This window comes from Symphalangus syndactylus, chromosome 21, assembly GCF_028878055.3.
Source record: "Symphalangus syndactylus isolate Jambi chromosome 21, NHGRI_mSymSyn1-v2.1_pri, whole genome shotgun sequence".
NCBI lineage: Eukaryota > Metazoa > Chordata > Mammalia > Primates > Hylobatidae > Symphalangus > Symphalangus syndactylus.
The window spans coordinates 34,808,672-34,825,810 of record NC_072443.2 but is presented as its reverse complement, the minus strand read 5'-3'; the positions used below and the strand labels follow the sequence as shown (position 1 = coordinate 34,825,810).

The following is a 17,139-nucleotide window of genomic DNA, read 5'->3' as shown; positions in this document are numbered from 1 at the left end:
GAGTCCACGCAGAAAGTAATTGCTGAATCAGGGATTTGGATCCCTTTGGTGTGACTATAATTTGAGTCCTCCAGATTATACTGCTTTCCTCTTCTTTAGTATGGTGTTTCCAGATTATTCTTGTATAACCTGAGAAGTGATCGGGAATATGGAGGAAAATAAGTGACATTAACTAGTTATAGTAACATTTACTAGTTATAATTTTCTAAGGGTTTTTGCATACAGTATCTGCTTTATTTTCAGAAAATAATAAGGTAAATGATATTGTCTTCATGTAGGAGGTCAAAACAGAGACTCAGAAACATTAAATAACTCCATATTGTTGTGAGTAGCTGTAGTTTCTTCATTTGACTCTTGTTTACTATTCCCCTGTGAAAGTCTACTATAGTATCCTGACAATGAACATCTGATTTTTTCCAGGTTTTTGCTATTGTAATAGTACCACTATGAACATTTATATGAATTCTTCTAGTGCATATTTTGCAAATTTTTTTCTCAGCTATATACCTTAGAGTATGTGTGTTAAAAATGCCAATTTAAAGCAATAAATTAAAAAAGAGGGCCATGCATGGACCAATGGCCAAAGTGTGTCATAAACCAGTGATTTCGATTAAACAAATTCTGTGAACTAAGGTAAAAAATAAAAATCTGTAAACCTGAGACCTCACTTTTCTCCCCCAAAAGCAATCACCTGACTTGGTTACTTATCTGGGGCAACAGAATGGTAGAGCTGGTTCTAACCCCCAGTTCTGTAATTACAGACAATTCTTAGGCCTGTCCCACATTAGCACATGAACATTATTCTCATTATTCTACTTGGGTGGCCTGAGAACTACAAACTTCACAGGTTCAGAGGAGAGATTACACACCACTGGGTTGCTAGTCTGTTTTTGAGAAGGGATTTGGTTTTGAGAAATTACTCCAGAGTGTTTATATTGCTTCACCCGTGGGCCTGTGTGCTGTTAAGCTTGAAATGAAAAGAATGACTCTGTGGTTTAGTTTTATGAGGGAACCAAAGCCATAGAGTTATGATCTAGTGCATATCACATTGAAGGATCACAATTTAAAGTCCAATAATTCTTGCCATTTGTCTACACAAGAGGATCTCAAAGAGTTTTATGAGAAATTATAGACTAAGAATTTGGGAGAGTTATGTGCAATTTATGGTTAAAAAAGGAAGTGCTAAAGTTTTCTGGAATGCTTCAAGGCTGTCATTAGAAAAGGCATGAAGAGAGCCTAGGATCATTGACTCCTTGGCTAGGAACCCTGGCAGGATTAAATGCAACCAAACAATTCAGTGATTCGGAATGGCTTCAGCTTTCTTTGAGTGGCAATTTTGCTTTTCTGGGGGCCCTACTAATTGAAGGAAAGCATAGAGGAGCCAGAGTAAATTGGTTCTTTAGAACCTTTAAGAAATATTGTGGGGATCATATTAATACAGCTTTTGTAATATATTCTCTTTCTAATTAGTTTTTTCTCTCTTTAGTGGGAATTGTAAGGACTGCAATGGAATGAGCCAACAGAGATTTTTAAACAGCACAAATATAAATGGTTATTCTAAATTATATTTGGAAGAAACTCTACTTGAGGTATTGAAGTTAGTAAATAAAGGCACCAAATTAATATAGGCTATTTTAAGAACAAATATGTAATGCTATAAAACTTTGGTGATCTGTATACTTTCTAGTGGCTGGCCAATAGGATTTTTAATTGAATTACTACAGAAAATTCAGCACAAAATATTATCAGATTTAACCACCCACTGAGTACGTTATTTCTTACTGTTTTATTAGGCTAAATCAAAGGTCATAGCATCTCATCTTCTGCATTGATTTTCAGCCCAGAGGGGTAAAGTTTTAAAATGAGATCATGAAATTTTAGTAAAGAGCAAGTACTTAATAAAAGGATAATACTCAATTATTTTATTTAGAAAAGTAAAACTATTCTGTGACTACTTTATATGTGCATTCCTAGCCTTTAAATAGTTAGACAACTTCATTGACATTCACATTTTGGAGCTTTGTAACCAGTCTGAGGTTGAACCTGGGAGGGGATGTGTTGGGTGCAGGGGTCCTCATGGAGAAAAGACCTGTTGGTGAATCCAATGTCAAACATACCCACATTTCAGGCATATTGCCTTTGGCTATATTCTCTGAAAAGCCCCAAGATGGTGGACAGCTTGGTTGGAGTTTACAATTCCCCAGATAATCATTTCAGAATCTATGCATCTTACATTTGGTCATTGTAAGTGGTTAGAAATTCCCGTTTGTTTTTTTTTTTTACTTATTTTGTGTCAGTGTGCCTCATTGCAGCTGTTCTCAGAGTGCAGTCTCCAGACCAGTAGCATTACCCAGGAACTTGTTAGAAATTCAAATTCTCAGATTTTTGTTGGCTGCCTACATGTCTTCTTTTGAGAAGTGTCTATTCATATCCTTCACCTGCTTTTTGATGAGGTTGTTTGTTTTTTTCTTGTAAATTTGTTTAAATTCCTTGTAGATTCTGGATATTAGACCTTTATCAGATGGGTAGATTGCAAAAATTTCCTCCCATTCTGTAGGTTGCCATTTCACTCTGATGATAGTTTCTTTTGCTGCGCAGAAGCTCTTTAGTTTAATTAGATCTCTTTTGTCAATGTTGGTTATTGTTGCAATTGCTTTTGGTGTTTTAGTCATGAAGTCTTTGGCCATGCCTATGTCCTGAATGGTATTGCCTAGGTTTTCTTCCAGGGTTTCTATGGTTTCGGGTTTTACATTTAAGTCTTCGATCCATCTTGAGTTAATTTTTGTATAAGGAGTAAGGAAGGGGTCCAGTTTCTGTTTTCTGCATGTGGCTCATCATCACTGGTCATTAGAGAAATGTAAATCAAAACCACAATGAGATACCATCTCACGCCAGTCAGAATGATGATTATTAAAAGTCAGGAAACAATAGATGATGGCGAGGCTGTGGAGAAATAGAAACACTTTACACTGTTGGTGGGAGTGTAAATTAGTTCAACCATTGTGGAAAACAGTGTGGCAATTCCTCAACGACCTAGAACCAGAAATACCATTTGACCCAGCAATCCCATTACTAGGTATATACCTAAAGGATTATAAATCATTCTACTGTAAAGACACATGTACATGTATGTTTATTGCAGCACTATTTACAATAGCAAAGACTTGGAACCAACCCAAATGCCCATCAGTGATAGACTGGATAAAGAATATGTGGCACATATAAATCATGGAATACTATGCAGCCATAAAAAATATGTGATCATGTCCTTTGCAGGGACATGGATGAAGCTGGAAGTCATCATTCTCAGCAAACTAACACAAGAACAGAAAACCAAACACCACATGTTCTCACTCATAAGTGGGAGTTGAACAATGAAAACACAGGGACACAGGGAGGGGAACATCACACACTGGGGCGTGCTGGAGGTTGGGGGACAAGGTGTGGGAGAGCATTAGGGCAAACACCTAATGCATGCAGGGCTTAAAACCTAGGTGATGGGTTTATAGGTGCAGCAAATCACCATGGCACATGAATACTTATATAACAAACTTGCACGTTCTACACATGTATCCCAGAACTTAAAGTAAAAGAAAAAAACAAAACAAACAAACAAAAAGAAATGCAAATTCTCTTGGATCAAGACCTACAGAATCAGAAACACTAGGGATGGAGCCCAATGATGTATTTTAAAAGCCCTCCATGTGACCCTGATGTCTGCTACGTTAGAAAACAACTATTTAAATTATGTTGATGAGTGTAAGTTTTTTGATAACCATCTTGAAGAGCTCCTATTCCAGTGTCTGATTCATGGTAGACTCTAAGTGTTACCCAGAAAATGGAAGATGCACTTAATTTGTAATGCAACAGTCTGTGATGTTTACTATTATATTCTAGTCTCTTTCTCTCTCTCTCTGTTTTTTTTAACTGTCTACTCAGGAATGAATAGTTGCCCTCACAGATTATTCATTTTCTTTTCCTTTGAGACTAGCTCTTCAGCTTTTCATTTAATATGAAAAAGGTCATCTTCAAAGAAAATTGTTGCTTGATGCTTCAGTTATTTAATTCTCTAGCGAGTCACTGAGAAACAAAGTTGGTTCATGCCAATCATTTCTTTCCCATTAAAGAAGGAAAGTCACTTCATTGTCAATAATGATTAGTGAATTTTTCTCTAGTCTCTACTTCAGGACCATTTAAAACTTCAGCGGCCAAAAATTTGTCGTTTAAGACTTCTAAGTTGGCTTTGAGTCTGCTTAGGCAGCAAATTCATCTAAGGGCTGTGAACCTCTCAGCTTTGCCTAGGGTAATAGGTGAAAATGGGGAAAAAAATTATTCACAAAGAAAGTTGAAGTGAAACAGGTTTGGGGAGACAAATGGACTCAGATTGTGATGTGAATTCATATGTTTTATATACCTAATTATTTCTAATGTGTGAAATCCAGGGAAATTATGTGTTCCAGACTCAGTGAGATTCATGTGGTACAAACCTCTTTTGCATCTTGTTATGTAAAAGATCCATGTGGTTTGAATAGCATCTTTGCATGTCAGCACATCTAGTCCCAGGGGAAGAGGTTCCTCAGGATAGGGACACCAAACAGAAGATGCTGGGTGTGTGTTCTCTGGGGATGAGATAGCTGATTCTGGGTTAAAAACTGAAAACCCAGGGATCATTGAGATTTCAGGGAGGCTCCACATGGACCAGCATAGGGAGGTAGGGATGGCCACAGCATGCTGAGAGTCTACCAGGAATACAGAGAAATCTGGTAAGGCAGGAAGGAAGTGGACCTGTGGGGGAGCCAGGGGTCTGAATGACCAAAGGACCTCCTTAGGTAGCATTCCTTATTCGTATGATTCTAATAAGAAAGTGGGTGGAAGAATGCTTCTAGGATAGAATTGGACTCAGTGGTGTTAACTACTACCTGAGCAGCTCTTTTCTGAGTGCCTAGCCGGATCTGTTCAGCTTTGTCCTCCTCAGAAAGAGGCCCAGATAAAGGGGAGAAATGGCCCCTAGAGCCCAGGTTCTGGGAGGCGGTCTATAAAAACTTGCATTTTGAAATCCACAGACATTGACTGAATGCCCTCCTGGTGCCAAGCACCATGCAGATGCTAGGGATCAAGTAATTAGAGAGTTCCTGCTCTCAGGGAACTCCAGGCCTTATGAAGGTGATAGATATTTAAACAGCTTATTATAATTCAGTCGAATGGTATTTTCAGGGACAGAATGTTAGGCAAGAATATAAATCAATTTTTTTCTGCCTGAGGAAGTCAGCTAAATTTTCTTAGAAATGGTAATATAGGTAGGCCAGGTAGTGAAGAGGGGCAGGGGCATGGCAGGTAAAAGGATGAATGTTTATAGAAGTATGGTGATCTCAGGAAATGGCAAGCAGTCTGTTTCTGCAGCAGCATAAGATACCTGAGGGTGAGTGTTGGAGTTGAAGTTGGACAGATGGCATGGAATCAGATCATCAAGGACCTGTAGGGAGCAGAGCTTTAGTCAGAGTAGTCACATGATCAGATTTCTTTTAGAAAGATACATTCTAGCTCTTTTATGGAGGGTGGATTCCAGAGAACAGAGGCCAGACTCAGAGTAGAACCTTGTAAAAGTACACTTGAAGCATGATGCAGGCCTAACTCAGGGCCATTTCTAAGGTGATGGAGAAGCAAGGTTGACTTTTTGAGGCTTGGATTTGTCATATTTACTCCTTTTTTAGTCCTATCTCCACCTCTTTGGGGGCTTCTGTGGTTGATGCTTTTATAGTTGCTGCCTCTATAGAACAGATAGAAGGTGGGCCAGCATTCTGTCATATTACGTGGGCCTTTTTCCCTCTCAGAGATTTTGCCAAACTTTCCCAGCAGTATTAAACTAAACCCAATTACTAATATAAAGAATTTCATGTTAATATATTAGTAAATAAATTCTTTTGATACCATCTTTTGTGACAGGTAATTATAACTTAAGTGGCCTACATCAAATGTATTAATTCATTCATGAAACTTTCATTGACATTTGCGATGTGAAGGCACTGTTAGCTTCACCGAAGGGTAACAAAAAAGCATTGAATATCCTCTGGCAGAAATTGCCAGTCCTGCTTTATTCTCTATAGCCACAAGCCAAGAAACTTTCTCAAAGCATTTGGTTTATTCATTATTTCACTAATCCTTCAATTTATAAGTCAACAAATATTTGTTCAGCATCTACTATGTGAAGGCAAAATAATGACATGAGGTGAGGAACACGTTAGAGGTGGAGTAAAAATAGAACAGAAAGTTCAAGATGGACTTCAAAGTTCTCAGAAATTCCCTAATTTAAAAATACTCTCAAGACTTTGGGCAACTTAATCTTTAATACTCTTACTACTTTTGTTATTAAAGAGCATCTTGGTTTAAGAGGTAAAGTTTTAGCTTCTTCGATAACCTAGGAATCATATCTCTGTTTCCATGTTTCTCTGATAGTTACTTGAAACTTTGATCCCTGGACTCTGCAATGTGGAACCATATTCACAGGTCACAGTAATTTCGAAAGAGGAGCAAATAAAGTATTTTCCGTTATCTATCTGTAGGCTTTTCTATTGCTTAAAAAGAGACTGAATAGCATGGTTTTCTAGGCAAGTATGACAGAAAATGTGGAGCCTAATTCCCCTCCCTCACCCTTTTGAAGGCCAATCTATGAATTTGTTTGAAAATTGTCCAATTTCAGAATTTAGCTGACTAGTTGTGTAAATGACTAAGGGTCATCAGAGAGCATAGAAGTATTATTTGCCTAGGCATATTTTGACCTTTTCTTTGACAGCCCTTCTTTTCACTGAAAAAAATTCTTTCTCATTCTAGTCTTCTGCTCTTCTGTAGAAAGAGAACTTGCTGGGAGTTAGGTGACTTGACTTCTAATCTCAGTTTTGTGGCTAACTAGTTGTAGGACTTTAAGCCAGAGGTTGTCAAACTATAGCCTGCAGGCCAAATCTTGACCACCATCTGTTTGGGAAAATAAAGTTTTATTGGAGCATAGCTATGACTATTTGTTTACTCATTGTTTACGAATGCTTTCTTGCTACAATATGAGATGAATACTACTGATAGTACCATGTGGCCCACAGAGGCTCCAATATTTACTGCCTGGCCCTTTACAGAAAAAGTTTGCCAACCTCATCTTTAGGCAAGTCGCTGTCTTACTTGAGCCTCATCTTCCCCATTTGTAAAATTTGGGAGTTGGACTAGGTTGTTCCCAGGGCTCATGTCCTCTTTACATTGTTACTCTAGAACTCTTCTTACAGAGCAGTCTCATCTCACGTCAGTCATTTTATACTGGGACATAAACCTATTCATATTTATATTCATTCAATTTACTAATTGAATACTGGCAAACCAGAGTGGAACACTAAGTCTAAGAGCATCCCTGCCTTTGAGAAACTTATAATCTAGTTAGAAGATATACCTACAAGGTTTCAAACTTAAATTAAAATAGAAGGTAATAAGGGATAACATACCAAATTCAGTGATAATGATTAAAAGATTTCAGAGGGGAAATATCATTATGGACTGACATCATTAGGGAAATATCTGTAGGGGAAAGTGAGATTTTATTTTTTTAACAGTCATCTTCATAGCCCTGTAAAATACTGGATTCAGTGTCCCTCTAAAGCAGTAGTTTTCAAATTTTAGGATGCATAAAAATCACCTGAATTAGTAGGAAAAAAATGCAAATTCCTTACATCCAGCTTTTGAGATTCTAAGTAGGTCTGGGGTACAGCTTATAAATGAGTATTTTCACAAACACGCTGGATAATTCTGATACACATTCTGATAAGCTGTTAAATATAATTACTACCTAGGAATTTATGATGTTTGGTAAGGTTTTTGTGAACTTGGTTATGTGTGACTAGAAGGAACTCCATTGTCCATGGAGCAAGTACTTCAATGACTTTCTTTCTCTTTTTAGGAAATGTGAAATCTCTTAGGCCAAGAAGAACAACCTGAGGACTCTTTTTCCGGAGGTAATTGAACTCCTTTAGTAAATCCAGAGGAGAAATCTGAGATCAGTACGTCTTTCGTATCTATGATAGCTAAGGATACATCACTTGAAAGATTTCTCTATACTAACTAGTTTCTTCAGCATTTGACTCTTGGTCCTTGTGTTGTGAGCTCCTTGTTCCTGCAAAGCTGGCTGGGGTCACCATAGTGGGTCAAAAAAAAATCCATCAATGACAGAGATAGAGAATCTCCAATCTCTATCCCAAGACATGTTCTCGATGACTTGAGCACATCAGCAGATGCTCAGGATACAGAAGAGTGATTTCATCTATGGGAAAAAGACCCTCTGGAAAGAAGTGTGAAATCATCAAAAGAACCATTGGAGAGGACACTTGAGAGTCATGTGGCTGAGGTTTCACATGATCCCGGCATGCTTCCAGTCCAGAGGAGAAAGCTAGACCCACTCCTCAAAAAGTATAGGCATCATAAGAAGGCCACAAGGACAAAAAGAAGGAAGAAGGAGAAAATGGAGGCCCAGTGCTCCCCTGTTCCTCCAACACCTTCAACACCACCACAAAGTGAAGAAGATGAGGCTGTAGACAAAAAGCCAACTCTACTCAGTGCCCAGGAAGATACTCCTGACCTTCTCCAGGAGGTAGGGGTGGCAAAATCCTGGGATTGTCACTCTTCCGTAGGAAAAATAATGACAGCTCTTCACCTGGAGTAGGAAGAATTGGGGGTAAGGAGCTTGAGAAACAAACTGGGATCATTGGTCCCAGATAGAACATAAAAGAATTGGCAGCCGGGCACGGTGGCTCACGCCTGTAATCCCAGCACTTTGGGAGGCCGAGGCAGGCGGATCACAAGGTCAGGAGATTGAGACCATCTTGGCTAATATGGTGAAACCCCGTCTCTACTAAAAATACAAAAAATTAGCCGGGCGTGGTAGCGGGCACCTGTAGTCCCAGCTACTCGGGAGGCTGAGGCAGGAGAATGGTGTGAACCTGGGAGGCAGAGCTTGCAGTGAGCCGAGACCATGCCATTGCACTCAAGCCAGGGCGACAGAGCTAGACTCCGTTTAAAAAAAAAAAAAAAAAAAAAAAAGGCTTGGCTCAGAGAGTCATGTCCTTTTATCTTTATGCACATGGTTATTGTCTTTGAGGGCTTTTTAATTTCTTTCTTTTACTTACAGGACAGATTACAGTGTCTGCAGGAAGAGGGTTCCAGTGTGATGCATCAGGAATGTCAGATCCAGTCCTGTGAGCTCTTGGTGGCTCAGAAGCCCAGGCCCTCTTCTCCTGCAGTGACATCCTTGGCATCACCACCACTCTGCTTTGGCAGTTTCCTAAGCTGTGTCTGCCAGACCTTCTCAAGGTCTAGGAAGCAGAAGCCTCCCAGAAGAAATGGTAACAACCAGGCTGAGGCAGGAGGTGATGCTGAGGTCCTGAGACCTGGCCTGGCAAAACCAGAGTTGAGCCTCAGCAAAACGTGTAGCCACTTGCAATTGATACAGCTTTCCTTTGTGTTTAGTTTTATAGTTCTCTCTGTATGTCATTGTTCTTCTTAGTTGAGTTTTTGCCTGTCAAAGAGACAGAGAGCTGCTTTTATGCTGAGATCCTCAAGCCAAAACCCACAGTAAAAGCAAAGTAAAACTTTGAGGCTTTTAACTTTTACTCAGTGGTGGAATTACTTCCTACTTCCTTCCCATTAGGTTGAAGGTGGGATTCTCTCTGGAGTAAGTTGTTCCCAAAATTCATGTGTATTTCACTCAGGAGTGAAGTGATACAATTTCATCATTTTCAGTAGTGTTTCCTGATATCGACAACCAAATGGAGATCTTTCGTGTTCAACTCCTTTCATTTTCTTTTACCTTTGACTACAGATTCATTTTGTATTCTTCTTCAATATTTTGTTGAAATTCTGCCACTTTTTTTTTTTTTTGAGACAGAGTCTCTGTCGCCAGGCTGTAGTGCAGTGGCGGGATCTCAGCTCACTACACCCTCTGCCTCCTGGGTTCAAGCAATTCTCCTGCCTCAGCCTCCCGAGTAGCTGGGACTACAGGTGAGTGTCACCACACCCAGCTAATTTTTGTACTTTTAGTAGAGACGGGGTTTCACCAAGTTGGCCAGAATGGTCTCGATCTCTTGACCTTGTGATCCTCCCACCTCAGCCTCCCAAAGTGCTGGGATTACAGGAATGAGCCTCCGCGCCTGGCCAATTCTGCCACTTTCTAGCTGGAATAAGCCTCAGGATGTCCTGGCTGCTACACAGCTATCACTTCCTCCATCTCTAACCAATATCTGGTTTCTTTTTTTGTCACTTGTTAGTAGGGTTCCTAGCTCTCCCTTCTGAAAGGTGCCTTTGGTGTTCTCTAGCCATCTATATTGAAAACATAGTCACACAAAGTAATGTTTCTTTCGTGTCATTCTGTAGTCAGATTTTCACAGAATCCTGAGTTCTTCTGAGAATCCTAAAGAAGATAAGTACTTTACTTTAAGAAAAGTTCAAGATCATTCCATTTCCCTCTTGTTCTGGTATGCTAGGTTAATCCTTTTCCCAGGATGTAAGAGTTTAAATTAATCTTATACCTTCTTTTGAGGGAGTATGTTTAAGAAGAGTTTAGGAGTTTCCCTGTAGCTTAATTACTTGTTATTTCCTAAGTGTCCCAGTTTCCCAATTCATGTAAGAATAATAAATAAAAATACAAATATAAATAAATGTGCAAAGTATCTGCATAAGTAAGAAATAATATAACTTTTTTTTTTTTTATCCTTAGCACTGACTCTGATGATTACTGGAATAATTGGAAATGTGACCAGTATTTTGGTTCTTTTCATGCCTGGAACAAGGCTTTGTACTGTTGGAAGAATACAGGTTTCAGATAAGGAAAGATCTACACAAGCAGTTAGTTTTGAAACTTTTCTGCTGCCATGTGTCTTGACCCCTTACTCATAAGCAAGAGAAAGGGAGTTTACATCTCCTCTGATGCATTTGTAAATGAGAAAGTATATGTTTCCAGGTTTCAAAGTTTGTATTACTGTAGTTAGGAAGGTAATAGAATGTGTTGCAAGAGTGGTGGCAAATATCCTCAAGGATGCTTTGGAGGTAACAGGTTACAACCACATTTGAAGAAATTTCATGGTTTGGTGAGGATTTCAAATTAGAATTAGAAATTTTGCAAAATGTCATAGTACTTAGAGTAAAATAGGACACCTTTCTAAAGTCAGTCATGCTTTGATACTTTTAGTTGTCTAAAAAGTGGTTGATTTCTCATTTTAAACAGTATTGAGTTTTCTTGAGCTAATTGACCATGATAAATGGGTTTTATTACATAAAATTTCAAATTATCCAAACTATATCTATATTTACATACATATTTTCTCCATTTAATACAAGAAGCACACTCCCAGGTGAGGCATAATGTATGAAAGTCCCAAGTCATAGAGCCTGTTATTAAAAGCTCACCAGAATGCAGGTATTCGTGTTGCTATTATACTTTATTATTGTTATTATTTATCATAATAAGTGTTTCAGGTTAGTTGTTCTATCATAGAAAAACTATTAGTGGGAGCCTAGTTAGCCATATCTTCAGCCGCATCTACAATACTGATTTTCACATAAAAGTTATTTGCTACAAATTTGGTACATAGGTTTCAGATAAGGAAAGATCTGTATAAGCACTTAGTTTTGAAATTTTTCTGCTCTGTGTCTTGACCCTTTACTCACAAACAAGAGAAAAGATGTTTATATCTCCTCTGATGCAATTGGTAAACAGGAAAGTGTATATTTCTGTGTTTCAAATTTTGTGTTGCTGTCTTTATGGTTTGAATTTTTAAACATGATTTATGACTTAATAAAGCTGCTTTTGAAAAATATACTTAGAAAAATAGTATAGCTGTTTCAAAGTAAAAACCAATTTAAAAATAAAACTTGCGACTACTGATGAGAGACAGAGCTTATGAGTCATTTAAAAAAATTGTTTCCCCTGCAAAGCAGATAGACAGTTTTGCACATGTATTATAAGCAGACGTAATCGACAAGTATAGAGGTGATCATGTTTAATGTATTTAGTTCTCTTTTTTATCCTCATGGGAACCTAGAGAACTAGGTAGGTATCAGATGTTGCTGTACCCATTGCTACAGGTTGATTAAGCTAAGATTAAACAGGTCAATAAAAATTTTTCAGCAATTTTTCTAAGATCACTTGTTTAGTCTGATAAAGAATTATAATACAAGGTTTTAAACCAAATTATCAAACTATTAGTTTTGTGGTTTTGTCTTGTAAATGTGATTTTTTTTGCTGTAGGTTCTTGTCTCAACATTCAATATCGAAACATTTCCTATGACCATTTTGTTTTTGTCAACTTATTCTCATATTAGTGTCCAAATTCCAACTAATGCCTTTCTTACTCCCTGGGAAAATTTTAACATGAAAAAACCCTGGCTAATGTAAAATTATACGCCTCAAATAAACCAGTAAAAAGGGTTTACTTATTACCTGAATTTTGACAGAAATAGTAGAAAGTATCTAGTCCTTTCCTCTTATTTATCAGAGGAACCTGAACAGAGAAATTGAATAGCTCTCTCAAAGTGACATAGCTGGTTAGTGACAAAGCTAAAACAAATAATAGCTACCATTAGATTAAATATTATACTTATTCACACATCAGTAATTTTCAGGCAATCTGCATAGGATTGGTATGATAGTTTAAGTTCAGAAAGGTCCCAGGACTGGCAAGTCCTGATGCAGAATCCAAACCTAGGTCTGTTAGTCTCTGAAGCCAATACTTATTACATTGTACCTCTCAGTATTATAATATAAAATGCCTGTTACAAGTCTTAACTGTAATATTAAGAATAAATAATTTCACTTATTTGCCAAAATTTAGATTTTAGCTTTAGCACATATACAATAAAAATAGTCTAATAAAAAAAAGTCCAACTAAAAAGACTATTTCTTTGGGTAAAATTTCTGTACTGAGCTGTAAATAATAAAATAGTTAGAACCTAAGTGATTGATAAAAGAAAACTTTGGTGTAATATAAATAAACTTTTAATCATTACAACCAATTAAACTGAGACAATTACTTAACTGAAAAGTGATTAAGAAAAAAGGGATAGCACATAATCAAAGCAGGGTCCTTGACTTGACAGGGTCACAAGACAAGGCACAACAAAGACGAATTAGGCTCCATAGAAATCTAATAGACTTAAAGGCATTTCTAAACTGTTTTCAGGTGAAGAGTTTGAGACTTGGGTAGCAGAAAGACAGGCTCTTCACCATAACCCAGTGACCCTTGAAATAAGTAAGTATACTCCTGCTAATGAACTCCAGGCTTTACATAGGAAATCTGAATTTTCTCACGCTTCAAAACATTCTTTTCATTCTGATTTGACAAGGCCTTTTTCAAGACAGAAGAAAAGAACAACAGAACTGGAAGATTCAAACCACTTGGCTGTGTGATCAAGGGATTTAGTTCTTCATTTTTGCAGATTCAAGACACGAGGACAAGTGCGTTGTATGTGGGAGAGCAGATTGGTATAGATTTCTTGAGCTATTTTCTGACAGCTATAAAGAATTACAGCACTGCCCCCAGCCTGGAACCTTCGTGATAGACTGTCTCAGGCACAGATATAGTTATCACCCTCCTGGTTCACAGTGCTCATCTAGAGAAGGGCTTTGACTCTGATCCTTGGTTCTCCCATCCTACAACACCTTGTACCTTAGAGTTAGTCCTGCAGTTGGTGAGAGGGCCATGATGGCTATTTTAATAGGAGTTTTAATACTCTACATAAAAAGATAAACTTCAAAACAGATGACAAAATTCTTTACACAAATTGCTAATTTTAAATGAATTCAACATTCTGCGATTCTATTACAAATGATTTCTAACACGAACTTGACTTGTCTCCTAGTTGTAATGACCATTCTGATTCTAGAATGCCTGTGAAAGTACTCAGTATTGGATCCTTATGATGGTAACTCTTCTGGTGGATGACACAATAGATCCATTCACAGAAGAGTGATGAAACAGCAACTGAGATTTTTAATAACTACTGTGAGAAATATTCCTTTATACTTCTCCTTTTATTTGGAAGAAAGAATTAAAATCCTTGAAAAGTTTTTAAAAACACACACACATTTCAACCAGCATGTAGTACCAAAACTTCTTCTTGGCCAGTGATGCTCAAAAATAATGTCTGGCTAAAATTTATATACAAACAATAATAGATTAAAAAATAAAATAGTAATCATCTAACCTCTTCTCTAAAAGCTACCCTTCACCCTAATTTAAAATGTAGTATCATTTTAAAGTTAAAATTATGAAGTAAAGGTCTATATCTAATTTTATAAGGTATCTAATTCTAAATATTTTGTAATTACATAATAAGTACTTGTGAAATATCTGCCTAAGTCTGGACTTAAAAGACAGATATTAGCTCCTAGTTTTGCCACTGACTACTCTGTAACTTTGGCTATTTATTTAAACTCATTTATCTCTGGTTTCCTCATCTAAAAAAAGGAGAGTATTAACATATCAGATGGTTTTTCTGAGGATTGTATGAGATAATATCTCTGAAAGAGACTAGTGGCTGTTTTATAACAGAAAGCTTTTGCCATTATAATGTCTGTTGAATTCCTGTAAAGCAAAACGTTAACTCCACTAAATGCTACAGGAGGGTAAGCTATTCATGTAAATTCTTATTTGAAAGGAAAGGAAATTTATATCTGGGGGGAATAATGTGCAAGCAAATAGATTTAATATGTGTTTATTCCCAATTTGTGTGTATCTAGAAAAATTTTTGACCCCAGAATTACACAAGCCAAAAACCCTTTATTGTTGTTTATTGTTGCAACCTGTGAAATCGATATTAGTTGGGCCTTTGTCTTTGATTTGTAGGGCTGCACAGACACTCTTCTGGTCCTAAACTGCTGTGATTTATGCAACATCTTTTTATCTTTTTTAAAAATAAGTCATTAGCATTTTCTTTCTTTTTTTTTTTTTTTTTTTTGAGACTGAGTCTTGCTCTGTTGTCCAGGCTGGAGTGCAGTGGCGCAATTTCGGCTCACTGCAAGCTCCGCCTCCCGGGTTCACGCCATTCTCCTACCTCAGCCTCCCGAGTGGCTGGGACTACAAGCGCCCACCAGCACGCCCGGCTAATTTTTTGTATTTTTTAGTAGAGATGGGGTTTCACCATGTTAGCCAGAATGGTCTTTATCTCCTGACCTCATGATCCACCTGCCTCGGCCTCTCAAAGTGCTGGGATTTCAGGCGTGAGCCACCGCACTCGGCCTTTTTTTTGAGACGGAGTCTCACTCTGTCACCTAGGCTGGAGTGCAGTGGCGCAGTCTCGGCTCACTGCAAGCTCCGCCTCCTGGGTTCGCGCCATTCTCCTGCCTCAGCCTCCGGAGTAGCTGGGACTACAGGCGCTGGCCGGCCACCACGACCTGCTAATTTTTTTGTATTTTTAGTAGAGACGGGGTTTCACCGTGTTAGCCAGGGTGGTCTGGATCTCCTGACTTCGTGATTCGCCCACCTCGGCCTCCCAAAGTGCTGGGATTACAGGCGTGAGCCACTGCAGCTGGCCATCATTATTATTTTCTAAAAAGCATTAATTGTAAAGACAGTTTATTCAATGGCTGTCATAATGTAGTGGTTATTTTTCTGCTTCAACCCTCTTGAATGATAGGAGCTATTCTATCAATAGCAACACTTCAGTATGACAATGATTATTAATGAAATGAGGTTAGAAGGACCTCTCAGATATATTAGAATTTTGAAGATATTGTCATTGGAAAAGCTCTCCTGTATTCTAAAATTCCCCTTTTCCATTTCTTCTGTCCACCTGTTGAATTTTACACCAAGACTGACTATGTAAGGGATCGTTAAAGTTTTATGATCTGGAATTTTTTTGTTCCACTAGATAGGCATGTATGGAACATCTGTGCCTAAACTAAAGCTATTTTATCTCAAAGTCAAGGAAAGTAAGCATAAATAAAAAGTAGAAGAATGTGTCCGTGCTGTTAAATATTCAGTGTGTTCAGAGAAAATAAGACAAGCACTTGTATAATGACCACTGAACAACCGCAAAAGTATCTAAAGGAGCTCAAGAGAATGTTATACAATGTGAGTAAGAACTGATGGGATGCCTTGTAAAGGAAGGATTATTGCAAGGTAGAATATATGGGATGGCTTCTCTGAATAGGTGATTTACAAGCTGGACTTTGAAGGAAAAGAATATGGTCTAGATTTATCCAATCCCACATGCAAAGAGGTTAAAACCACTTTACTGAGTAGAGTCATCTTGGAGGCTGGTCAAACCAAAGCACAACTGTGAACCAGATCCAGGACATAAAGCTGATAGAAATTGTGAAACCTTTATGAACAGGTCATTATGCCTAAGTGTAGGCAGTCCAAAAGGTGGGTCAGGAACAGAAGAGAGAGCTAGAAAGTTAGGGTCTGAATAAAGGCAGAAATTATTTAAAGGCATTCACAAAGGCTGGAATAAAGAGAGGGCCCAGGACTTTTATCTGAACAAGAGAAAGGTCTATGGGGTGCTGGCCATGAAGTGTTTTTGGTGGTGAGGTCCCTTCCAAAGAAAAATAGGGCGGGCAATATTGAAGGACATAAAAGCAAATGATGTAGATAAAGAGCATTATGTACAGATGTAGCAATTTCTGTCATATATTGGAGACATGGAATAGCGTAGAAATGTGTAGTGGGAGCAATGAGAAATAAGTTAGGGGCCAGTTGAATTTGATACTTCAATTCTATACTTGGCTTTTATTTTATAGGTGAAAAGGAGCTACTGTAGATTCTCAGTCTTCTCTGAGAAGATAACATTGCCCAAGTTAGTAAGCTCAAGAAGGAACGAGTGTAGGAGAGATGTGCAAGGGCATAGACCTAGATTCAATACTGACCTCTAGGAATATGTTGTTTGGTTAGCTGCGTGTCACTGTATGTGACCTAGATGATTGCCTCTTTTTGACCACTTGCTTGTAACTAATTTATTTTTGTAAGAATGGTGGATAAAACTAAAGGAACAATTACAAAAAAAAACCCTTATGTATAAGCACATAGTATTTTGTATTTTTAAGAATGTGGAAAATTATGATCTCTTGACTTACGGTTTTACATTTTACATTAAATTAAACATAAAAATTAAACGTGA

The 17,139-nt window shown here is 37.9% G+C and overlaps 1 protein-coding gene across 2 annotated transcripts in view; it reads left to right on the top strand.

Annotated features, from left to right (window-relative positions):
- Positions 1 to 9,900, top strand: part of LOC129471079 (uncharacterized) — a 73,800-nt gene extending 63,900 nt beyond the window's left edge. For both annotated transcript variants that reach the window (XM_055259326.2, XM_055259325.2), the window contains exons 2-3: positions 7,934 to 8,620; positions 9,158 to 9,900. In XM_055259326.2, the coding sequence (XP_055115301.1) occupies positions 8,396 to 8,620; positions 9,158 to 9,532 (600 nt within the window). In that variant the 5' untranslated portion in view covers positions 7,934 to 8,395 and the 3' untranslated portion in view covers positions 9,533 to 9,900. The remainder of the gene's footprint in view (positions 1 to 7,933; positions 8,621 to 9,157) is intronic.
- Positions 9,901 to 17,139: the final 7,239 nt, after the last annotated feature.